Source organism: Oncorhynchus mykiss, chromosome 30 (genome assembly GCF_013265735.2).
Source record: "Oncorhynchus mykiss isolate Arlee chromosome 30, USDA_OmykA_1.1, whole genome shotgun sequence".
NCBI lineage: Eukaryota > Metazoa > Chordata > Actinopteri > Salmoniformes > Salmonidae > Oncorhynchus > Oncorhynchus mykiss.
In genome coordinates, this window is record NC_050570.1 from 101,221 (window position 1) to 125,576 (window position 24,356).

The 24,356-nt window shown below is 47.1% G+C and overlaps 1 protein-coding gene across 1 annotated transcript in view; it reads left to right on the top strand.

The window, feature by feature from the left end:
- The window catches only part of LOC110522685 (anoctamin-1-like), a 269,945-nt gene that overhangs the window by 11,903 nt on the left and 233,686 nt on the right, over positions 1 to 24,356 (top strand). Inside the window, exons 2-3 of the mRNA XM_036968555.1 lie at positions 3,428 to 3,582; positions 5,411 to 5,716. Coding sequence (XP_036824450.1) covers positions 3,428 to 3,582; positions 5,411 to 5,716 — 461 coding nt within the window. The remainder of the gene's footprint in view (positions 1 to 3,427; positions 3,583 to 5,410; positions 5,717 to 24,356) is intronic.

Sequence of the window (24,356 nt, forward strand, 5' to 3'; positions counted from 1 at the left end):
TCTTGTTGGCGGATAGAATTAGAGCTGGCTGGTTTCTTGTTGGTGGATAGAGTTAGAGCTGGCTGGTTTCTTGTTGGTGGATAGAGTTAGAGCTCGCTGGTTTCTTGTTGGTGGATAGAATTAGTGCTGGCTGGTTTCTTGTTGGTGGATAGAGTTAGAGCTGGCTGGTTTCTTGTTGGTGGATAGAGTTAGAGCTCGCTGGTTTCTTGTTGGTGGATAGAATTAGTGCTGGCTGGTTTCTTGTTGGGGATAGAATTCGAGCTGGCTGGTTTCTTGTTGGTGGATGGAGTTCGAGCTCGCTCCTAACCCCTAAACCTAAATCTAAACACTACCCCTAGCCTAACCCTAACCTAACCCTAACCCTAACCCTAACCCCTAACTTGGTTTCTTGTTGGTTGATAAAGTTAGAGCTGGTTTCCTGTTGGGTGGTTAGATTTAGAACTGGTTTCCTGTTGGTTGGCTAAAGTTAGAGATGCCTCCAATACATTCCTGTTGGGTGGATAGAGCGAGAGCTGGTTTCCTTTTGGGTGGATGGAGGTAAGGCTCGTTTCCTGTTTTGTGGATAGAGTTAGAGCAGGTTTCTGTTGGGTGGCTAGAATTATATCTTGTTTCCAAATGGGTGGATGGAGTTAGAGCTGGCTGGTTTCCTTCTGGGTTTAGAGAGTTAGAGCAGGTTTCCTGTTGGGTGGATAGAGTTCGAGCTGCTCCCCTGGTTTCCTGGAGTGAGAAATATGACTGGTTTAACATTGGGTGGTTAGAGTTAAGGCTGGATTCCATTTTGGTGGTTAGAGTTAGGGCTGGATTCCATTTTGGTGGTTAGAGATAGAGCTGGATTCAATTTTAGTGGTTAGAGTTAGCGCTGTTTATTTGTTTGGTGGACAGAGTTAGAGATGACTTGTTTCCTGTTGGGTGGATAAAGAAATAGCTGGTTTCCTGTGAGGTGGTTAGAGTTAGTACTGGTTTCCTTTTGGGTGGCTAAAGTTAGAGATTCCTTGTTTCCTATTGGTTGGATAGAAGGAGTGCTGGTTCCATGTTAGGGGGTTTAGAGTTGGGTTCATTTTGGGTGGCTGGAGTTAAATCTTGTTTCCTGATTGGTTGATAGATTTAAAACTGATAACTTGTTGGGTGGATAGAGGTAGAGCTGGCTGGAACCTTGTTGAGTGGATTGAGTTAGAGCTGCTATCCTGTTGTGTAGATATACTTTCAGCTGGCTGCTTCCTGTTGGATGGAGAGAGTTTGAGCTGCTTTTGGTTAAGTGGTTCAATTTAGAGCTGGTTTAATGTTGGCTGGATAGAGTTAGTGCTGGTTTCCTGTTGTGTAGATAGAGTTAGAGCTGCTCGACTGGATTTATTTTGGGTGTTAAAAGTTAGATATGGTTTCCTGTTGGTTTGAATTAAAGTTAGTTTCGAACTGGTTTCCTGTTGGGTGGATAGTGTTAGATTAACTGTCTTCAAAGTAATGACCCGGGACGTCGGGGTTTGATATGAAAGCTTCTTTTAGTAATAATACTTGTTCACGTTACATTTAACAACTTTAGATTCTACAGAGCAATGCAAGCAAGATGCTAGCGGAAAATCAGCTTAATCACCTTGCACCTGCACATAACTGGCGCGTTCTCTCTCATTCCTGTCGCAAGGCATTCTGGAGCTTGCAGTCAAAAGAGTAATTCAATACTAACCAATACAATTACGTATGTTAATAGCTGTAAAGAAATGTCTTTAGATACAGCTCAATTAATTAACTTAAACATTAACTCTGTAACACATTAAAGTTACACCACCCCCCCCGATGAACAACTGTGTTCATCTAGATCTCTAGGCAGTATATCAACTGAATCGATTTCCTCAACAAAGTCCCTGAAGCAGTACGAACTGAACATGATCTAACTAGGCCATCTCGGCCTGGAAACAGTTTCTCAATCTTTCCTAGTTTCCAGGTTTGTCTGGGTGTGTTATCTTCTCCAATGAGTACAACGTCACCCGCTTTCAGCTTTCAGTGGGCTGTGGGGTGTCACAGCGGTGTGCTTACTTTAGATCCAGCAAGTAGTCTCTTCGCCAACTGTTCCAGAAACTGGTCACAAGTCTCTGCCTGTACTTCCATCTGCATGTCATTCCCCCCTTGTTTAACGTTGGGTGCTGAGTATCAGCTGCTCCAGAATGCATCACCTTCTCATGGTGGTACTGTATCAGCATTTCTGAGTATCTGTAGTTATTGGGCAGAACCCATGGGTGCTGCTCTCTGAATGTGAAGTTGGACTGTTGCAGTCTTACTCCTACACTGAGAAGTGGTCTGTGGTTATCACCTGCAGAACCACTCCTTTATTGGGGGTGTCTTGCTAATTGTCTATAATTTCCACCTGTTGTCAATTCCATTTGCACAACAGCATGTGAAATTTAATGTCAATCAGTGTTGCTTCCTAAGTGGACAGTTTGATTTCACAGAAGTGTGATTGACTTGGAGTTACATTGTGTTGTTTAAGTGTATATCATTCGCTCTATTATTCTGACATTTCACATTCTTAAAATAAAGTGGTAATCTTAACTGACCTAAGAGAGGGCATTTTTACTAGGATAAATGTCAGGAAATGTGAAATACTGAATTTAAATGTATTTAGCTAAGGTGTATGTAAACTTCCGAATTCAACTGTATATGTGAATCGGAATAATCTAGCTAGCCAGCTACCTAAAACTAATGTTGTTTACGTAGATGGCCAACGTTAGCTACAAATTCTTACATTAGCAAGCTAGCTTCCAATTCCTTGTCAGTTAGACTGTGATCTACAACACCAAAATTGGTTTTCTGTGCAGTTAAACATCCCAAAATGAACACAATGTATTTATTAATATATCATTATAAACTATTGTAGTCAGGCAACATATGATATGTGGATGGACAACATTCTCATTCTGAGTTCACATTGTCTCACTTCAGCACAAAACCAGCCGGGATTGTTTTCAATAAATTATTCATTTTTTTTGTGTGGTTGCGTCACATTATGTAAACAATCCTGGGAATATTTCAGTTGAAGCTTTGATGCTTTGAAATGTGTACAAACAAAGTATGCATCTAAAAATTTGCCTCCGTTCCCCATTTTACATACTTTGAATTGGACTGATACTGCGATCGTTCCATTCTCCAATTTAGGAAGAATGCATTTTGAGAAACACTCAGTGTCACCTTTCTCCCAAGATGCAATTTTCACTTGGACAAATGGTAAATACTGTACGTTGGTTTCTCCATTTGGCCTAATGATAAATACATTGGTTTCTCCAGTTGGCCTAATGGTAAATACTTTGGAGAGCAGGGTTCCGGTCCCAACTGAGACACAGGGATGGATAACAAAAACAACAGTTCAGATATTGGCTGTCTATCAACTATTTGTGTGTGCGTGCGCGCGCGTGTGTGTGTGTGTGTGTCACCCTGACAGAAGCGTGGAACGGCACGGAGCGTATGCGTGTTGCCAGGGCGATGGGTGATTCATCATCTGTCCAATCTGAGAAGCTTCGCTCATTGGCTTGCTCGCTCTCTGAGATGGGATTGGATAATGGAAATCCCCCGGGCAGCGCGAAGCAGCCTACCACGGTACAATCTTTAATCCCTAACTCCTGACCTTTGACCTCTAGTCTCTGACCTCTAACCCCTGACCCCTAACCCTTCTCATGTATCTTCAATTTGGAGACTCCATTGCTGTTTTACTAAATACTAGGCATCTGCTTTACTGAAGATATTACCAACCATTACTTGTTTGCTCCGTCCTTGTTTCCTCACCTCCTTCTCAAAACTATTTGGAAGAGGAGGTTCATTGGAGGGACCTTGAATCCTCTCCTCAAATGCGCATTAAGAGGGAGGTGAGGAATTGGAGGAAATCAGGACAGAGGATACAAGGATTTGATGTCTGATAACCTTTTCAGACAGCCTTAGTGATAGTCTGTACTGTTATCTTTCAGCTATTATTGAAACAGGTGTACTGTTATCTTTTATCTTTTAGGTATTTTCAAAATCTGTTCCCAAATCTGATTGTCTGCTCTCTTGACAACTCAACTCAAATCAAATCAAATGTATTTATAAAGCCCTTATAAAGCCCTGGGGCGGCAGGGTAGCCTAGAAGGAAGATCACGTTAGTGACTCAAACACTCAAGTGACGCACCCCTCCCAGGGACGGCATGGAAGAGCACCAGTAAGCCAGTGACTCAGCCCATGTAATAGGGTTAGAGGCAGAGAATCCCAGTGGAGAGAGGCAGAGACAGCAAGGGCAGTTCGTTGCACCAGTGCCTTTCCGTTCACCTTCACACTCCTGGGCCAGACCACACTCAATCATAGGACCTACTGAAGAGATGAGTCTTCAATAAAGACTTAAAGGTTGAGACTGAGTCTGCGTCTCTCACATGGGTAGGCAGACCATTCGATAAAAATGGAGGTCTATAGGAGAAAGCCCTACCACCAGCTATTTGTTTAGAAATTCTAGGGACAGTAAGGAGGCCTGCGTCTTGTGACCGTAGCGTACGTGTAGGTATGTACGGCAGGACCAAATCGGAAAGAGAGGTGGGAGCAAGCCCATGTAATGCTTTGTAGGTTAGCAGTAAAACCTTGAAATCAACCCTTAAGCCAGTGTAGAGAGGCTAGCACTGGAGTAATGTGATCACATTTTTGGGTTCTAGTCAAGATTCTAGCAGCCGTGTTTAGCAGCCGTGTTTAACTGAAGTTTATTTAGTGCTTTATCCGGGTAGTTGGAAAGTAGAGTATTGCAGTAGTCTAACCTAGAAGTGACAAAAGCATGGATTCATTTTTCTGCATCAATTTTGGACAGAAAATTTCAGATTTTTGCAATGTTACGTAGATGGAAAAAAGCTGTCCTTGAAACAGTCTTGATATGTTCGTCAAAAGAGAGATTAGGGTCCAGATTAACGCTGAGGTCCTTCACAGTTTTATTTGAGACGACAGTACAACCATTTTTTTTTATTTTTATTTTACCTTTATTTAACCAGGCAAGTCAGTTAAGAACAAATTCTTATTTTCAATGACGGCCTGGGAACAGTGGGTTAACTGCCTGTTCAGGGGCAGAACGACAGATTTGTACCTTGTCAGCTCGGGGGTTTGAACTCGCAACCTTCCGGTTACTAGTCCAACACTCTAACCACTAGGCTACCCTGCCGCCCCGTCAACCATCAAGATTAATTGTCAGATTCAACAGATCTCTTTGTTTCATGGGACCTAGAACTAGCATCTCTGTCTTGTCCAACTCTGTATATAATTGTCATACCAAACATGTTTTGAGTTGGCAAGAGAGCAGAACCAAATCTGTGACAAAGCTACCAGCACTATGTCTTGCCCACCTTAACATTCCCCTCTCACCCCTAACCCTAACACAAGAAAACCTCATTGGGATTTGTGTGTGTGCGCGTGCGTGTAGGAGCCCACCATAGAGCTTGGTAAAGGAACATTCTTTGCAGACGGCCAGAGGAAGGTGGACTATATTCTGTGCTATAACTATAAGAAGAGGAGGATCTCCCTGCATCGTCTCTCCCTCACCTCTCAAGCATCCAATGGGAGCCTTCCGCTACCCAGCATGCTGAGACGAGATACGCAGCCTGAGCTGGAGGCAGGGTTGCCAGAGGGGGAGGAGTCTCAACTGAGTGAGGAAGAGAAAGCTATGATGAGGGAGGAGTTTGAGTCTGGGCTGTTGGAGCAGGGCCTGCAGCTGGAGAGAGACAAGGAGGTAATATATTATAATCTATCTCTGGACAAGAGATTAGAGCTGTGTATGTTAAGGTATCTGTCCAATGCTACTTTTCTTAATAAATGAAAACATCTATTCATTGATTTGGTAAATAGTTAGTACAGTTTAAAACAATTTAAAAGTACAATGAAATCCCAGAGAGATAACACATTGTTAGCTAAATTATTGCTAATTGTTTAGGTAGCTAGCTGATTGCTATTTGCTAGCTTGTTTTGTCATGTGTGCTACACTTAGCATTGCTAAGTGTTTTGAAAGCTAGCTGATTGTTAGCTTCTAGTATTGCTAAATGTTTAGGTAGCTAACTGAATGCTAGATACTAACTTTTTTTGTAATGTTGGCTATCTGACACTAGTAATGCTAACTGTTTAGGAAGCTAGCTGATTGTTAGCTATTAGCATGCTAACCAAAGTCTTCTTCCTCATAGATAGAAAGAATATAAGGCTTTGTTTTGAATTACACAACAATGGGTTGGCTATCTGATTGCCTAGCTAGCAAAACGTATGACGGTGAGAAGTTACTTTCCATGCTACTGTTAGCTACTAGTCAGCTTCTAGACAGCTAGGTTGTATTTTTTTCCACTGTTGGTTAAAGCCTGTAGGTAAGCATTTCACATTTCACCTTTGGCGCAAATAACAAATAAACTTTGATTTGATATTGATCAGCTACTAGTCAGCTAGGTTATATATACACTACTAGTCAGCTAGGTTGCGTCGGCTGCTAGTCGGCTAGTTTGGGTTGCATCGGATGCCTGTCGGCTAGGTTGCGTCGGCTACCAGTCGGCTAGGTTGCGTCTGCTACAAGTCGCGTCTGCTAGGTTGCGTCGGCTACCAGTCGCGTATGCTAGGTTGTGTCGGCTACCAGTCGCGTATGCTAGGTTGTGTCGGCTACCAGTCGCGTCGGCTAGGTTGCGTCGGCTGCCGGTCGGCTAGGTTGCATCGGCTGCCGGTCGGCTAGTTTGTAAGCAATTTGTCAGTCTTAATTTAGACGCTGTATATTGAGCCCATTCATACCATAGGCGCGTGCTTCTGTTAGTTTCCATGTGACAACTCATTAAAGCAAGCGGTAATGCATCTACCCAATTCAGCCCTGAAGTTGCACAGATTTTATTTATCTAATCCTTGAGGGTTCCATTTGCCCTTTCAACCATCCCTTGCAACTGGGGATGATAAACACATCCCAGCCTTTGCTTCATTCTTAACTGTTGTGTCACCAGTTTTACTATTTTTCGCACAAATGCTGATCCATTATCTGAGCTGATTTCTGTTGGTATCCCAAAACTTGGTATTACTTCTCTGGTCAAGAACTTTATCACTGTTCCTGCTCCCTGATCTGCAGATGGTATTGCTGCTATCCAGCTAAATCTGTCTATAATAACTAGCATGTACCTCTTGCCACGTACTGGTTATATCATATCCACATAGTCCATTACAATGTGTTGAAATGGTCCTTCAGGGACCGGTATGTGGCCTATAGGTGTAGTATCCCTTTACGTATGTTATTTTGTGCACATATTTCACATCTCATGAATGCCTCATCTACTGTTACCAAATCAAATCAAATCAAATCAATGCACCTGCAGCTATGGTGACCAGTATCCTTGTTTTTACATTTTCCTTATTATCTCCCCCCTTGCACAATGGTCATGACCATGGGCATCATTAATAAGTAAACTCAGCAAAGTAGTGGGCGCTACTATGGTTCCTTTATAGGATCTCCATAGTCCTTTCCTGTCTGTGGAGGCCCCCTTTTGTTTCCACACGGATTGTTCATTGATCCTGGCTCGAGCTTGGATATTAATTATATCATCAGGATATGGTGAAGATACAAGACTAATCGTAGAGGCTGTTAATATTGGAACAGTGCATTTGTATGCCTTTTTTGCTGCTTCATCTCTGCATTGTTTACCCGAACAACAAAATCATTTCCTTTTTTATGTGCTTGACATTTTATTATCGCAATTTGTTTTAGGATACATCAATGCCGTCATTAACTTTGCAATTTGTGCGTGATGTTGTATGGGTGTACCATCACTTTTCTTAACTTCTCTTTGTTTCCAAACAGCTACAAACAAGACATATTCTGTGTGCATGTGCTGAATCAGTATAGATATTAACTGTCTTTCCTTTCCCTAGCACACATGCTCCAGTCAATGCCTTAAGTCCTGCCAATTTGGCTGAACACAGTTGAGGACAATACTCAAGATTTTCCTCTAAATTATTTTCCTTGTTTTCCTACCACTGAACACCCTGCATGGTTTCCCGTATAGTCTTTATAACAGTCTTCCAAATCAACTCCTTCCCTGTCTAGCAATGGTATAGATTAAAGGTCTGGATGCAGGTTAGTAAACATTAGATTCTGCTACACAATCATGTAATTTCCCTTCAAATTCCAATGGAACTCTTTCAGCTGGATTTACTGTAGTACAGCTTTTAATGGATACACCTGGATAAGTTAGTAGGGTCATGTATTCCAAAGTTCTTGCATTAGTTAACCTTTCTAGGGCAGGCGTTCTGCTAGCTGAACCCCTCCACAACATTCCGCTGAAAAGGCAGCGCGCGAAATTCAAAAATATTTTTTAGAAATATGTAACTTTCACACATTAACAGGTCCAATACAGCAAATGAAAGATACACATCTTGTTAATCTACCCATCGTGTCCGATTTCAAAAAATGCTTTACAGCGAAAGCACAACATATGATTATGTTAGGTCATAGCCAAGTCAAAAAAACACAGACATTTTTCCAGCCAAAGAGAAGAGTAACAAAAAGCAGAAATATCGATAAAATTAATCACTAACCTTTGATTATCTTCATCAGGTGACATTCATAGGACATTATGTTACACAATACATGTATGTTGTGTTCGATAATGAGCATATTTATATCCAAAATCTCAGTTTACATTGGCGCCTTACGTGCAGTAATGTTTTGATTCCAAAACATTCTGCAACATTCTGTTGCAGAAATACTCATAATAAACATTGATAAAAGATACTGTTCACAGAATTAAAGATAGGCTTCTCCTTAATGCAACCGCTGTGTCAGACTTTTAAAAAAGTTTACGGAAAAAGCATAATCTGAGAACGGCGCTCAGAACCCTAAACAGCCAGAGGAATATCTGCCATTTTGGAATCAACAGAAGTTAGAAATAGCACCTTAAATATTCACTTACCTTTGAATATCTTCATCAGAAGGCACTCCCAGGAATCCCAGTTCGACAATAAATGACTGATTTGCTCCATAAAGTTCCATAAAGTCCATCATTTATGTCCAAATAGTCACTTGTTGTTAGCGTGTTCTGCCCAGTAATCCATCTTCATGAGGCGCGAGCATTTCGTCCAGACAAAAACTTAAAATGTTCCGTTACAGGTCATAGAAACAAGCCAAACAATGTAACATAAAACATCAATAATGTTCCCACCGGGAAATTCCTTTGTCTGAAGAAAAACACTGGAACGAGAGGTAATTCTGTCGGGAGTGCGCATCATGAGACCAAGGCACTCTGCCAGACCACTGACTCAAAGAGGCCTCTGAGCCCCTCCTTTATAGTAGAATCGTCATTCAAGTTTCTATAGATGGTTGACATCTAGTGGAAGCTGTAGGAAGTGCAACTTTATCCATATCTCAATGTGTATTCAGAAGGCCAAGCTTGAAAAACTATAAACCTCAGATGTCCCACTTCCTGGTTGAATTTTCACAGGTTTTCACCTGCCATACGAGTTCTGTTATACTCACAGACATCATTCAAACAGTTTTAGAAACTTAAGAGTGTTTTCTATCCAATACTACTAATAATATGCACATATTAGAATCTGGGACAGAGTAGGAGGCAGTTCACTCTGGGCACGCTATTCATCCAAAAGTGAAAATGCTGCCCCCTATCCCAAAAAGGTTTTAATTCAAATGTTCCCTGTTCTATCAGCTCCACTATATTATGATGTGTATGTATCATTACAGGATATCCCATGGTTATGGTTGATGCTTTATCATACGCATATAGTAATGCACCCAAACCCTGATAATATGGTGGGTAACCTTGAGCAACTGGGTCTAATTTAGTACTGTAGTATGCAATGTGCTGTTTCCATCTTCCACTACATTATGCAGTACTGCTGCTGCATATTTGTCACACCTGTTTGCTACATATAGCAAAAGTGGTTTAGTGTAATCTGTGGCCGCTAGGGCTCGTGCTGTTAGCATTCCTTTTTTTAATGTCTCAAATACATCATTGTTCCAGTCCAGCTTTGACCTAAGATTAAGTTGTCCTGCTTCTTGCATTATCTCTTGCAAAAGAGCTGGTTGTGTGTCAGTGGCTCATCAGCTAGGTTGTCAGCTGCTCGTCAGTTAGGTTGTGTTTCAGCTGCTCGTCAGCTAGGGCCGGCAGGGTACCCTAGTGGTTAGAGAGTTGGACTAATAACCAAAAAGTTGCAAGTTCAAATCCCCAAGCTGACAAGGTACAAATCTGTTGTTCTGCCCCTGAACAGGGACTGTTCCTAGGCCGTCATTGAAAATAAGATTTTTTTCTTAACTGACTTGCCTTTTTAAATAAAGGTAAAATAAAAAAATAAGATAAAAAGTTGTGTGTCAGCATCTCGTCAGCAAGGTGGTGTGTCGGCTACTCGTCAGCTGCTCGTCAGCTAGGTAGTTTGTCAGATTCTTGTCGGCTAGGTTGTCTGTTAGCTGCTAGTAAGCTAGGTTATGTGTAAGCTACTCGTCAGCTAGGTTGTGTTACAGCTGCTCGTCAGCTAGGTGGTGTGTCAGCTACTCGTCAGCTAGGTTGTGTCGGCTACTCGTCAGCTAGGTTGTGTGTAAGCTACTCGTCAGCTAGGTTGTGTCGGCTACTCGTCAGCTAGGTTGTGTTTCAGCAGCTTGTCAGCTAGGTTGTGTGTCAGATTCTTGTCGGCTAGGTTGTCTGTTAGCTGCTAGTAAGCTAAGTTATGTGTAAGCTACTCGTCAGCTGCTAGGTTGTGTCACAGCTGCTCGTCAGATAGGTGGTGTGTCAGCTTCTCGTCAGCAAGGTTGTGTGTCAGCTCCTCGTCAGGTAGGTTTTGTGTCAGCTACTCGTCAAATGCTCGTCAGCTAGGAGGTGTGACAGCTGCTCGTCAGCTAGGTTGTGTGTCAGCGGCTAATCAGCGAGCTTGTCTGCTGCTCGTCAGCTAAGTTGTGTTTCAGCTGCCTGTCAGCTAGGTTGTGTGTCAGCTGCTGGTCAGCAAGGTTGTCTTTCAGCAGCTCTTCAGCTCGGTTGTGTGTCAGCTACTCGTGAGATGCTCATCAGCTAGGTTGTGTGTCAGCTATTCGTCAGCTAGGTTGTGTGTCAGCTGCACGTCAGCTGCTCGTCAGGTAGGTTGTGTGTCAGCTGCTCGTCAGGTAGGTTGTGTGTCAGCTGCTCGTCAGCTAGGTTGTGTCAGCTATTCGTCAGATGCCCGTCAGCTAGGTTCTGTGTTAGCTGCTCGTCAGCTAGGTTGTGTGTCTGCTGCTCATCAGCTAGGTTGTGTGTCAGCTGCTCATCAGGTAGGTTTTGTGTCAGCTACTCGTCAAATGCTCGTCAGTTAGGTTGTGTGACAGCTGCTCGTCAGCTAGGATGTGTGTCTGCGGCTAATCAGCTTGCTTGTCAGCTGCTCGTCAGCTAGGTTGTGTTCAGCTGCTCGTCAGCTAGGTTGTGTGTCAGCAAGGTTGTGATGCAGCAGCTCTTCAGCTCGGTTGTGTGTCATCTACTCGTCAGCTATTTTATGTCTAAGCTACTCGTCAGCTGCTCGTCAGCTAGGTTGTGTGTCAGCTGCTCGTCAGCTAGGTTGTGTGTCAGCTGCTCGTCAGTTAGGTTGTGTGTCAGCTGTTCGTCAGCTAGGTTGTGTCAGCTATTCGTCAGATGCTCGTCAGCTAGGTTGTGTGTCAGCTGCTCGTCAGCTAGGTTGTGTGTCAGCTGCTCTTCAGCTAGGTTGTGTGTCATCTGCTCTTCAGCTAGGTTGTGTGTCAGCTGCTCTTCAGCTAGGTTGTGAGTCAGCTGCTCGTCAGCTGCTCATCAGCTAGATTGTGTGTCAGCTGCTCGTCAGGTAGGTTGTCTGTCAGCTGCTCGTCAGCTAGGTTGTGTCAGCTGTTCGTCAGATGCCCGTCAGCTAGGTTCTGTGTCAGCTGCTCGTCAGCTAGATTGTGTCAGCTGCTCTTCAGCTAGGTTGTGTGTCAGCTGCTCGTCAGCTAGGTTGTGTGTTAGCTGCTCGTCAGCTAGGTTGTGTGACAGCTGCTCGTCAGCTAGGTTGTGTTTCAGCTGCTCTTCAGCTAGGTTGTGTGTCAGCAAGGTTGTGTGTTAGCTGCTCGTCAGCTAGGTTGTGTGACAGCTGCTCGTCAGCTAGGTTGTGTTTCAGCTGCTCGTCAGCTAGGTTGTGTATCAGCTGCTCGTCAGCTAGGTTGTGTGTCAGCTGCTCGTCAGCTAGGTTGTGTCAGCTATTCGTCAGATGCCCGTCAGCTAGGTTCTGTGTTAGCTGCTCGTCAGCTAGGTTGTGTGTCTGCTGCTCATCAGCTAGGTTGTGTGTCAGCTGCTCGTCAGCTGCTCATCAGCTAGATTGTGTGTCAGCTGCTCGTCAGCTAGGTTGTGTGACAGCTGCTCGTCAGCTAGGTTGTGTGTCAGCAGCTAATCAGCTAGCTTGTCAGCTGCACGTCAGCTAGGTTGTGTTTCAGCTGCTCGTCAGCTAGGTTGTGTGTCAGCTGCTCGCAGCAAGATTGTGTGTCAGCTGCTCGTCAGGTAGGTTGTCTGTCAGCTGCTCGTCAGCTAGGTTGTGTCAGCTGTTCGTCAGATGCCCGTCAGCTAGGTTCTGTGTCAGCTGCTCGTCAGCTAGATTGTGTCAGCTGCTCTTCAGCTAGGTTGTGTGTCAGCTGCTCGTCAGCTAGGTTGTGTGTCAGCTGCTCGTCAGCTAGGTTGTGTGACAGCTGCTCGTCAGCTAGGTTGTGTTTCAGCTGCTCTTCAGCTAGGTTGTGTGTCAGCAAGGTTGTGTTTCAGCAGCTCTTCAGCTCGGTTGTGTGTCATCTACTCGTCAGCTAGGTTATGTGTAAGCTATTCGTCAGCTGCTCCAGCTAGGTTGTGTGTCAGCTGCTCTTCACCTAGGTTGTGTGTCAGCTGCTCGTCAGCTAGGTTGTGTGTCAGCTGCTCGTCAGCTAGGTTGTGTGTCAGCTGCGCGTCAGCTAGGTTGTGTCAGCTATTCGTCAGATGCCCGTCAGCTAGGTTCTGTGTTAGCTGCTCGTCAGCTAGGTTGTGTGTCTGCTGCTCATCAGCTAGGTTGTGTGTCAGCTGCTCGTCAGCTGCTCATCAGCTAGATTGTGTGTCAGCTGCTCGTCAGCTAGATTGTGTGACAGCTGCTCGTCAGCTAGGTTGTGTGTCAGCAGCTAATCAGCTAGCTTGTCAGCTGCACGTCAGCTAGGTTGTGTTTCAGCTGCTCGTCAGCTAGGTTGTGTGTCAGCTGCTCGCAGCAAGGTTGTGTGTCAGCTACTCGTCAGCTAGGTTGTGTTTCAGCAGCTCTTCAGCTCGGTTGTGTGTCAGCTACTCGTCAGCTAGGTTGTGTGTCAGCTACTCATCAGATGCTTATCAGCTAGGTTGTGTTTCAGCTATTCGTCAGCTAGGTTTGTCAGATTCTTGTCGGCTAGGTTGTCTGTTATCTGCTAGTAAGCTAGGTTATGTGTAAGCTACTCGTCAGCTGCTAGTCAGCTAGGTTGTGTGTCAGCTGCGCGTCAGCTAGGTTGTGTGTCAGCTACTCGTCAGCTATGTTGTTTCAGCTACTCATCAGCTGCTCGTGAGCTAGGTTGTGTGTCAGCTGCTCGTCAGGTAGGTTGTGTGTCAGCTGCGCGTCAGCTAGGTTGTGTCAGCTATTCGTCAGATGCCCGTCAGCTAGGTTCTGTGTTAGCTGCTCGTCAGCTAGGTTGTGTGTCTGCTGCTCATCAGCTAGGTTGTGTGTCAGCTGCTCGTCTGCTGCTAATCAGCTAGCTTGTCAGCTGCACGTCAGCTAGGTTGTGTTTCAGCTGCTCGTCAGCTAGGTTGTGTGTCAGCTGCTCGCAGCAAGGTTGTGTGTCAGCTACTCGTCAGCTAGGTTGTGTTTCAGCAGCTCTTCAGCTCGGTTGTGTGTCAGCTACTCGTCAGCTAGGTTGTGTGTCAGCTACTCATCAGATGCTTATCAGCTAGGTTGTGTTTCAGCTATTCGTCAGCTAGGTTTGTCAGATTCTTGTCGGCTAGGTTGTCTGTTATCTGCTAGTAAGCTAGGTTATGTGTAAGCTACTCGTCAGCTGCTAGTCAGCTAGGTTGTGTGTCAGCTGCGCGTCAGCTAGGTTGTGTGTCAGCTACTCGTCAGCTATGTTGTTTCAGCTACTCATCAGCTGCTCGTGAGCTAGGTTGTGTGTCAGCTGCTCGTCAGGTAGGTTGTGTGTCAGCTGCGCGTCAGCTAGGTTGTGTCAGCTATTCGTCAGATGCCCGTCAGCTAGGTTCTGTGTTAGCTGCTCGTCAGCTAGGTTGTGTGTCTGCTGCTCATCAGCTAGGTTGTGTGTCAGCTGCTCGTCTGCTGCTAATCAGCTAGCTTGTCAGCTGCACGTCAGCTAGGTTGTGTTTCAGCTGCTCGTCAGCTAGGTTGTGTGTCAGCTACTCGTCAGCTAGGTTGTTTCAGCTACTCATCAGCTGCTCGTCAGCTAGGTTGTGTCAGCTACTCATCAGCTGCTCGTGAGCTAGGTTGTGTGTCAGCTGCTCGTCAGCTAGGCTTTGTGTCAACTGCTCGTCAGCTAGGTTTTGTGTCAGCTGCTCGTGAGCTAGGTTGTGTGTCAGCTGCTCTTCAGCTAGGTTGTGTGTCAGCTACTCGTCAGCTAGGTTGTGTCAGCTACTCATCAGCTGCTCGTGAGCTAGGTTGTGTGTCAGCTGCTCAAAAGCTAGGTTTTGTGTCAACTGCTCGTCAGCTAGGTTTTGATACAGCTGCTCGTCAGCTAGGTTGTGTGTCAGCAACTCGTCAGATGCTCGTCGGCTAGGTTGAGTGTCAGCTCCTCGCCAGGTAGGTTTTGTGTCAGCTACTCGTCAAATGCTCGTCAGTTAGGTTGTGTGACAGCTGCTCGTCAGCTAGGTTGTGTGTCAGCGGCTAATCAGCTTGCTTGTCAACTGCTCGTCAGCTAGGTTGTGTTTCAGCTGCTCGTCAGCTAGGTTGTGTGTCAGCAAGGTTGTGTTTGAGCAGCTCTTCAGCTCGGTTGTGTGTCATCTACTCGTCAGCTAGGTTATGTGTAAGCTACTCGTCAGCTGCACCAGCTAGTTTGTGTGTCAGCTGCTCGTCAGCTAGGTTGTGTGTCAGCTGCTCGTCAGGTAGATTGTGTGTCAACTGTACGTCAGCTAGGTTGTGTCAGCTATTCGTCAGATGCTCGTCAGCTCGGTTGTGTGTCAGCTACTCGTCAGCTAGGTTGTGTGTCAGCTACTCATCAGATGCTCATCAGCTAGGTTGTGTTTCAGCTATTCGTCAGCTAGGTTTGTCAGATTCTTGTCGGCTAGGTTGTCTGTTATCTGCTAGTAAGCTAGGGTATGTGTAAGCTACTCGTCAGCTGCTAGTCAGCTAGGTTGTGTGTCAGCTGCTCGTCAGCTAGGTTGTGTGTCAGCTGCTCGTCAGCTAGGTTGTGTCAGCTACTCATCAGCTGCTCGTGAGCTAGGTTGTGTGTCAGCTGCTCGTCAATTAGGTTGTGTGTCAGCTACTCGTCAGCTAGGTTGTGTCAGCTACTCATCAGCTGCTAGTAATCTAGGTTATGTGTAAGCTACTCGTCAGCTAGGTTGTGTCAGCTACTCATCAGCTGCTCGTGAGCTAGGTTGTGTGTCAGCTGCTCGTCAGCTAGGTTGTGTTTCAGCTATTCGTCAGCTAGGTTTGTCAGATTCTTGTCGGCTAGGTTGTCTGTTATCTGCTAGTAAGCTAGGTTATCTGTAAGCTACTCGTCAGCTGCTAGTCAGCTAGGTTGTGTGTCAGCTGCTCTTCAGCTAGGTTGTGTGTCAGCTACTCGTCAGCTAGGTTGTGTCAGCTACTCATCAGCTGCTCGTCAGCTAGGTTGTGTGTCAGCTGCTCGTCAGCTAGGTTGTGTGTCGGCTACTCGTCAGCTAGTTTGTGTCAGCTACTCATCAGCTGCTCGTGAGCTAGGTTGTGTGTCAGCTGCTCGTCAGCTAGGTTCTTTGTCAGCTACTCGTCAGCTAGGTTGTGTCAGCTACTCATCAGCTGCTCGTGAGCTAGTTTGTGTGTCAGCTGCTCGTCAGCTAGGTTTTGTGTCAACTGCTCGTCAGCTAGGTTTTGATACAGCTGCTCGTCAGCTAGGTTGTGTGTCAGCAACTCTTCAGATGCTCGTCAGCTAGGTTGTGTGTCAGCTCCTCGCCAGGTAGGTTTTGTGTCAGCTACTCGTCAAATGTTCGTCAGTTAGGTTGTGTGACAGCTGCTCGTCAGTTAGGTTGTGTGTCAGCGGCTAATCAGCTTGCTTGTCAGCTGCTCGTCAGCTAGGTTCTTTGTCAGCTACTCGTCAGCTAGGTTGTGTCAGCTACTCATCAGCTGCTCGTGAGCTAGGTTGTGTGTCAGCTGCTCGTCAGCTAGGTTTTGTGTCAACTGCTCGTCAGCTAGGTTTTGATACAGCTGCTCGTCAGCTAGGTTGTGTGTCAGCAACTCGTCAGATGCTCGTCAGCTAGGTTGTGTGTCAGCTCCTCGCCAGGTAGGTTTTGTGTCAGCTACTCGTCAAATGTTCGTCAGTTAGGTTGTGTGTCAGCTGCTCGTCAGCTAGGTTGTGTGTCATCTGCTCGTCAGCTGCTCATCAGCTAGATTGTGTGTCAGCTGCTCATCAGCTAGGTTGTGTGTCAGCTGCTCTTAAGCTAGGTTGTGTGTCAGCTGCTCGTAAGCTAGGTTGTGTGTCATCTGCTCGTCAGCTGCTCATCAGCTAGATTGTGTGTCAGCTGCTCATCAGCTAGGTTGTGCGTCAGCTACACTTCAGCTAGGTTGCGTCAGCTGCTCGTCAGCTAGGTTGTGTGTCAGCTGCTCATTAGATAGTTTGTGTGTCAGCTAGATTGTGTTTCAGCTACCTGTCAGCTGCTCATCAGCTAGGTTGTGTGTCAGCTACTCGTCAGCTGCTCGTCAGCTAGGATGTGTGTCAGCTACTCATCAGCTATGTTCTGTCAGCTGCTCGTCAGCTAGGTTGTGTGTCAGCTGCTCGAAAGCTAGGTTATGTGTAAGCTACCCGTCAGCTGCTCGTCAGCTAGGTTGTGTGTCAGCTGTTCGTCAGCTAGGTTGTGTGTCAGCTACTCGTCAGCTAGGTTGTGTCAGCTACTCATTAGCTGCTCATCAGCTAAGTTTTTGTCAGCTGCTCGTCAGCTAGGTTGTGTGTCAGGAACTCGTCAGATGCTCGTCAACTAGGTTGTGTGTCATCTGCTCGTCAGCTAGGTTGTGTCATATACTCATCAGATGCTCGTCAGCTAGGTGTTGTGTCAGCTGCTCGTCAGCTAGGTGTTGTGTCAGCTGCTCTTCAGCTAGGTTGTGTGTCAGCTGCTCGTCAGATAGGTTGTGTGTCAGCTGCTCGTCAGATAGGTTGTGTCGGCAACTCGTCAGCTAGTTTGTGTCGGCTGCTCGTCTGCTAGGTTGTGTGTTAGCTGATCGTCAGCTAGGTTGTGTGTCAGCAACTCGTCAGATGCTCGTCAGCTAGGTTGTGTGTCAGCTGCTCGTCAGCTAGGTTGTGTGTCAGCTGCTCGTCAGGTAGGTTGTGTATCAGCTGCTCGTCAGCTAGGTTGTGTGTCAGCTGCTCATCAGCTAGGTTGTGTGTTAGCTGATCGTCAGCTAGGTTGTGTTTCAGCAACTCGTCAGATGCTCGTCAGCTAGGCTGTGTGTCACCTCCTCGTCAGGTAGGTTTTGTGTCAGCTACTCAGCTAGGTTGTGTCAGCCTTTCGTCAGGTGCTCGTCAGCTAGGTTGTGTGTCAGCTGCTCGTCAGCTAGGTTGTGTGTCAGCTGCTCTTCAGCTAGGTTGTGTGTCAGCTACTCGTCAGCTAGGTTGTGTTTCAGCAGCTCTTCAGCTCGGTTGTGTGTCAGCTACTCGTCAGCTAGGTTGTGTGTCAGCTACTCATCAGATGCTCATCAGCTAGGTTGTGTTTCAGCTATTCGTCAGCTAGGTTTGTCAGATTCTTGTCGTTTAGGTTGTCTGTTATCTGCTAGTAAGCTAGGTTATGTGTAAGCTACTCGTCAGCTGCTAGTCAGCTAGGTTGTGTCTCAGCTGCTCGTCAGCTAGGTTGTGTCAGCTACTCATCAGCTGCTCGTGAGCTAGGTTGTGTGTCAGCTGCTCGAAAGCTAGGTTTTGTGTCAACTGCTCGTCAGCTAGGTTTTGATACAGCTGCTCGTCAGCTAGGTTGTGTGTCAGCTGCTCGCAGCAAGGTTGTGTGTCAGCTACTCGTCAGCTAGGTTGTGTTTCAGCAGCTCTTCAGCTCGGTTGTGTGTCAGCTACTCGTCAGCTAGGTTGTGTCAGCTACTCATCAGCTGCTCGTGAGCTAGGTTGTGTGTTAGCTGCTCGTCAGCTAGGTTGTGTTTCAGCTATTCGTCAGCTAGGTTTGTCAGATTCTTGTCGGCTAGGTTGTCTGTTATCTGCTAGTAAGCTAGGTTATCTGTAAGCTACTCGTCAGCTGCTAGTCAGCTAGGTTGTGTGTCAGCTGCTCTTCAGCTAGGTTGTGTGTCAGCTACTCGTCAGCTAGGTTGTGTCAGCTACTCATCAGCTGCTCATGAGCTAGGTTGTGTGTCAGCTGCTCGTCAGCTAGGTTCTTTGTCAGCTACTCGTCAGCTAGGTTGTGTCAGCTACTCATCAGCTGCTCGTGAGCTAGGTTGTGTGTCAGCTGCTCGTCAGCTAGGTTTTGATACAGCTGCTCGTCAGCTAGGTTGTGTGTCAGCAACTCGTCAGATGCTCGTCAGCTAGGTTGTGTGTCAGCTCCTCGCCAGGTAGGTTTTGTGTCAGCTACTCGTCAAATGTTCGTCAGTTAGGTTGTGTGACAGCTGCTCGTCAGTTAGGTTGTGTGTCAGCGGCTAATCAGCTTGCTTGTCAGCTGCTCATCAGCTAGGTTGTGTGTCAGCTGCTCTTCAGCTAGGTTGTGTGTCAGCTGCTCGTCAGCTAGGTTGTGTGTCATCTGCTCGTCAGCTGCTCATCAGCTAGATTGTGTGTCAGCTGCTCATCAGCTAGGTTGTGTGTCAGCTGCTCTTAAGCTAGGTTGTGTGTCAGCTGCTCGTAAGCTAGGTTGTGTGTCATCTGCTCGTCAGCTGCTCATCAGCTAGATTGTGTGTCAGCTGCTCATCAGCTAGGTTGTGCGTCAGCTACACTTCAGCTAGGTTGCGTCAGCTGCTCGTCAGCTAGGTTGTGTGTCAGCTGCTCATCAGATAGTTTGTGTGTCAGCTAGATTGTGTTTCAGCTACCTGTCAGCTGCTCATCAGCTAGGTTGTGTGTCAGCTACTCGTCAGCTGCTCGTCAGCTAGGATGTGTGTCAGCTACTCATCAGCTATGTTCTGTCAGCTGCTCGTCAGCTAGGTTGTGTGTCAGCTGCTCGAAAGCTAGGTTATGTGTAAGCTACCCGTCAGCTGCTCGTCAGCTAGGTTGTGTGTCAGCTGTTCGTCAGCTAGGTTGTGTGTCAGCTACTCGTCAGCTAGGTTGTGTCAGCTACTCATTAGCTGCTCATCAGCTAAGTTTTTGTCAGCTGCTCGTCAGCTAGGTTGTGTGTCAGGAACTCGTCAGATGCTCGTCAACTAGGTTGTGTGTCATCTGCTCGTCAGCTAGGTTGTGTCATATACTCATCAGATGCTCGTCAGCTAGGTGTTGTGTCAGCTGCTCGTCAGCTAGGTGTTGTGTCAGCTGCTCTTCAGCTAGGTTGTGTGTCAGCTGCTCGTCAGATAGGTTGTGTGTCAGCTGCTCGTCAGATAGGTTGTGTCGGCAACTCGTCAGCTAGTTTGTGTCGGCTGCTCGTCTGCTAGGTTGTGTGTTAGCTGATCGTCAGCTAGGTTGTGTGTCAGCAACTCGTCAGATGCTCGTCAGCTAGGTTGTGTGTCAGCTGCTCGTCAGCTAGGTTGTGTGTCAGCTGCTCGTCAGGTAGGTTGTGTATCAGCTGCTCGTCAGCTAGGTTGTGTGTCAGCTGCTCATCAGCTAGGTTGTGTGTTAGCTGATCGTCAGCTAGGTTGTGTTTCAGCAACTCGTCAGATGCTCGTCAGCTAGGCTGTGTGTCACCTCCTCGTCAGGTAGGTTTTGTGTCAGCTACTCAGCTAGGTTGTGTCAGCCTTTCGTCAGGTGCTCGTCAGCTAGGTTGTGTGTCAGCTGCTCGTCAGCTAGGTTGTGTGTCAGCTGCTCTTCAGCTAGGTTGTGTGTCAGCTACTCGTCAGCTAGGTTGTGTTTCAGCAGCTCTTCAGCTCGGTTGTGTGTCAGCTACTCGTCAGCTAGGTTGTGTGTCAGCTACTCATCAGATGCTCATCAGCTAGGTTGTGTTTCAGCTATTCGTCAGCTAGGTTTGTCAGATTCTTGTCGTTTAGGTTGTCTGTTATCTGCTAGTAAGCTAGGTTATGTGTAAGCTACTCGTCAGCTGCTAGTCAGCTAGGTTGTGTCTCAGCTGCTCGTCAGCTAGGTTGTGTCAGCTACTCATCAGCTGCTCGTGAGCTAGGTTGTGTGTCAGCTGCTCGAAAGCTAGGTTTTGTGTCAACTGCTCGTCAGCTAGGTTTTGATACAGCTGCTCGTCAGCTAGGTTGTGTGTCAGCTACTCGTCAGCTAGGTTGTGTCAGCTTCTCATCAGCTGCTCGTGAGCTAGGTTCTGTGTCAGCTGCTCGTCAATTAGGTTGTGTGTCAGCTACTCGTCATCTAGGTTGTGTCAGCTACTCATCAGCTGCTAGTAAGCTAGGTTATGTGTAAGCTACTCGTCAGCTGCTAGTCAGCTAGGTTGTGTGTCAGCAACTCATCAGCTAGGTTGTGTGTCAGCTACTCGTCAGCTAGGTTGTCAGCTACTCATCAGCTGCTCGTGAGCTAGGTTGTGTGTCAGCTGCTCGTCAGCTAGGTTGTTTGTCAGCTACTCGTCAGCTAGGTTGTGTCAGCTACTCATCAGCTGCTCGTGAGCTAGGTTGTGTGTAAGCTACTCGTCAGCTGCTAGTCAGCTAGGTTGTGTCTCAGCTGCTCGTCAGCTAGGTTGTGTAAAGCTACTCGTCAGCTAGGTTGTGTCAGCTACTCATCAGCTGCTCGTGAGCTAGGTTGTGTGTCAGCAACTCGTCAGATGCTCGTCGGCTAGGTTGAGTGTCAGCTCCTCGCCAGGTAGGTTTTGTGTCAGCTACTCGTCAAATGCTCGTCAGTTAGGTTGTGTGACAGCTGCTCGTCAGCTAAGTTGTGTGTCAGCGGCTAATCAGCTTGCTTGTCAGCTGCTCGTCAGCTAGGTTGTGTTTCAGCTGCTCGTCAGCTAGGTTGTGTGTCAGCAAGGTTGTGTTTCAGCAGCTCTTCAGCTCGGTTGTGTGTCATCTACTCGTCAGCTAGGTTATGTGTAAGCTACTCGTCAGCTGCTCCAGCTAGTTTGTGTGTCAGCTGCTCGTCAGCTAGGTTGTGTGTCAGCTGCTCGTCAGGTAGGTTGTGTGTCAGCTGCTCGTCAGGTAGGTTGTGTGTCAGCTGCTAGGTTGTGTCAGCTATTCGTCAGATGCTCATCAGCTCGGTTGTGTGTCAGCTACTCGTCAGCTAGGTTGTGTGTCAGCTACTCATCAGATGCTCATCAGCTAGGTTGTGTTTCAGCTATTCGTCAGCTAGGTTTGTCAGATTCTTGTCGTTTAGGTTGTCTGTTAGCTGCTAGTAAGCTAGGTTATGTGTAAGCTACTCGTCAGCTGCCATACAGCTAGGTTTGTCAGATTCTTGTCGGCTAGGTTGTCTGTTAGCTGCTAGTAAGCTAGGTTATGTGTAAGCTACTCGTCTGCTGCTCGTCAGCTAGGTTGTGTGTCAGCTGCTAGTTATCAAGGTTGTGTGTCAGCTACTCGTCAGCTAGGTTGTTTCAGCAGCTATTCAGCTCAGTTGTGTGTCAGCTACTCGTCAGCTAGGTTGTGTCAGCTGCTCTTCAGCTAGGTTGTGTGTCAGCTACTCGTCAGCTAGGTTGTGTCAGCTACTCATCAGCTGCTCGTCAGCTACGTTGGGTCAGCTGCTCGTCAGCTAGGTTGTGTGTCAGCTGCTCGAAAGCTAGGTTGTGTGTCAGCTACTTGTCAGATGCTCATCAGCTAGGTTGTGTGTCAGCTATTCGTCAGCTAGGTTGTTTGTCAGGTTCTTGTCGGCTAGGTTGTCTATTAGCTTCTAGTAAGCTAGGTTATGTGTAAGCTACTCGTCAGCTAGGTTGTGTGTCAACTTGTCTTCAGCTAGGTTTTGTTTCAGATGCTCGTCAGCTAGGTTGTGTGACAGCTGCTCGTCAGCTAGGTTGTGTGTCAGCGGCTAATCAGCTTGCTTGTCAGCTGCTCGTCAGCTAGGTTGTGTTTCAGCTGCTCGTCAGCTAGGTTGTGTGTCAGCAAGGTTGTGTTTCAGCAGCTCTTCAGCTCGGTTGTGTGTCATCTCCTCGTCAGCTAGGTTATGTGTAAGCTACTCGTCAGCTGCTCCAGCTAGTTTGTGTGTCAGCTGCTCGTCAGCTAGGCTGTGTGTCAGCTGCTCATCAGCTAGGGTGTGTCAGCTGCTCGTCAGGTAGGTTGTGTGTCAGCTGTTCGTCAGCTCGGTTGTGTCAGCTATTCGTCAGATAGGTTGTGTGTCAGCTGCTCTTCAGCTAGGTTGTGTGTCAGCTGCTCTTCAGCTAGGTTGTGTGTCAGCTGCTCTTCAGCTAGGTTGTGTGTCAGCTGCTCGTCAGCTAGGTTGTGTGTCAGCTATTCGTCAGATGCCCGTCAGCTAGGTTGTGTGTCAGCTGCTCGTCAGCTAGGTTGTGTGTCAGCTGCTCTTCAGCTAGGTTGTGTGTCAGCTGCTCGTCAGCTAGGTTGTGTGTCAGCTGATGGTCAGCTAGATTGTGTTTCAGCTACCCGTCAGCTGCTCATCAGCTAGGTTGTGTGTCAGCTACTCGTCAGCTAGTATGTGTGTCAGCTACTCATCAGCTGCTCGTCAGCTACGTTGTGTCAGCTGCTCGTCAGCTAGGTTGTGTGTCAGCTGCTCGAAAGCTAGGTGATGTGTAAGCTATTCGTCAGCTGCTCGTCAGCTAGATTGTGTGTCAGCTGCTCGTCAGCTAGGTTGTGTGTCAGCTAATCATTAGCTTCCCCTCAGCTAGGTTGTGCGTCAGCTACACTTCAGCTAGGTTGCGTCAGCTACTCGTCAGCTAGGTTGTGTGTCAGCTGCTCATCAGCTAGGTGATGTGTAAGCTACTCGTCAGCTGCTCGTCAGCTAGGTTGTGTGTCAGCTGATCGTCAGCTAGATTGTGTTTCAGCTACCCGTTAGCTGCTCATCAGCTAGGTTGTGTGTCAGATACTCGTCAGCTAGGATGTGTGTCAGCTACTCATCAGCTGCTCATCAGCTACTTTGTGTCAGCTGCTCGTCAGCTAGGTTGTGTGTCAGCTGCTCGTCAGCTAGGTTGTGTGTCAGCTACTCGTCAGCTAGGTTGTGTCAGCTACTCATTAGCTGCTTGTCAGCTAGGTTGTGTGTTAGCTGCTCTTCAGCTAGATTTGTGTCAGCTGCTCATCATCTAAGTTTTTGTCAGCTGCTCGTCAGCTAGGTTGTGTGTCAGCAACTCGTCAGATGCTCGTCAGCTAGGTTGTGTGTCAGCTGCTCGTCAGCTAGATTGTGTGTCAGCTGCTCTTCAGCTAGGTTGTGTGTCAGCTGCTCTTCAGCTAGGTTGTGTGTCAGCTGCTCTTCAGCTAGGTTGTGTGTCAGCTGCTCGTCAGCTAGGTTGTGTGTCAGCTGCTCGTCAGCTGCTCATCAGCTAGATTGTGTGTCAGCTGCTCGTCAGGTAGGTTGTGTGTCAGCTGTTCGTCAGCTCGGTTGTGTCAGCTATTCGTCAGATAGGTTGTGTGTCAGCTGCTCTTCAGCTAGGTTGTGTGTCAGCTGCTCTTCAGCTAGGTTGTGTGTCAGCTGCTCTTCAGCTAGGTTGTGTGTCAGCTGCTCGTCAGCTAGGTTGTGTGTCAGCTATTCGTCAGATGCCCGTCAGCTAGGTTGTGTGTCAGCTGCTCGTCAGCTAGGTTGTGTGTCAGCTGCTCTTCAGCTAGGTTGTGTGTCAGCTGCTCGTCAGCTAGGTTGTGTGTCAGGTGATGGTCAGCTAGATTGTGTTTCAGCTACCCGTCAGCTGCTCATCAGCTAGGTTGTGTGTCAGCTACTCGTCAGCTAGTATGTGTGTCAGCTACTCATCAGCTGCTCGTCAGCTACGTTGTGTCAGCTGCTCGTCAGCTAGGTTGTGTGTCAGCTGCTCGAAAGCTAGGTGATGTGTAAGCTATTCGTCAGCTGCTCGTCAGCTAGATTGTGTGTCAGCTGCTCGTCAGCTAGGTTGTGTGTCAGCTAATCATTAGCTTCCCCTCAGCTAGGTTGTGCGTCAGCTACACTTCAGCTAGGTTGCGTCAGCTACTCGTCAGCTAGGTTGTGTGTCAGCTGCTCATCAGCTAGGTGATGTGTAAGCTACTCGTCAGCTGCTCGTCAGCTAGGTTGTGTGTCAGCTGATCGTCAGCTA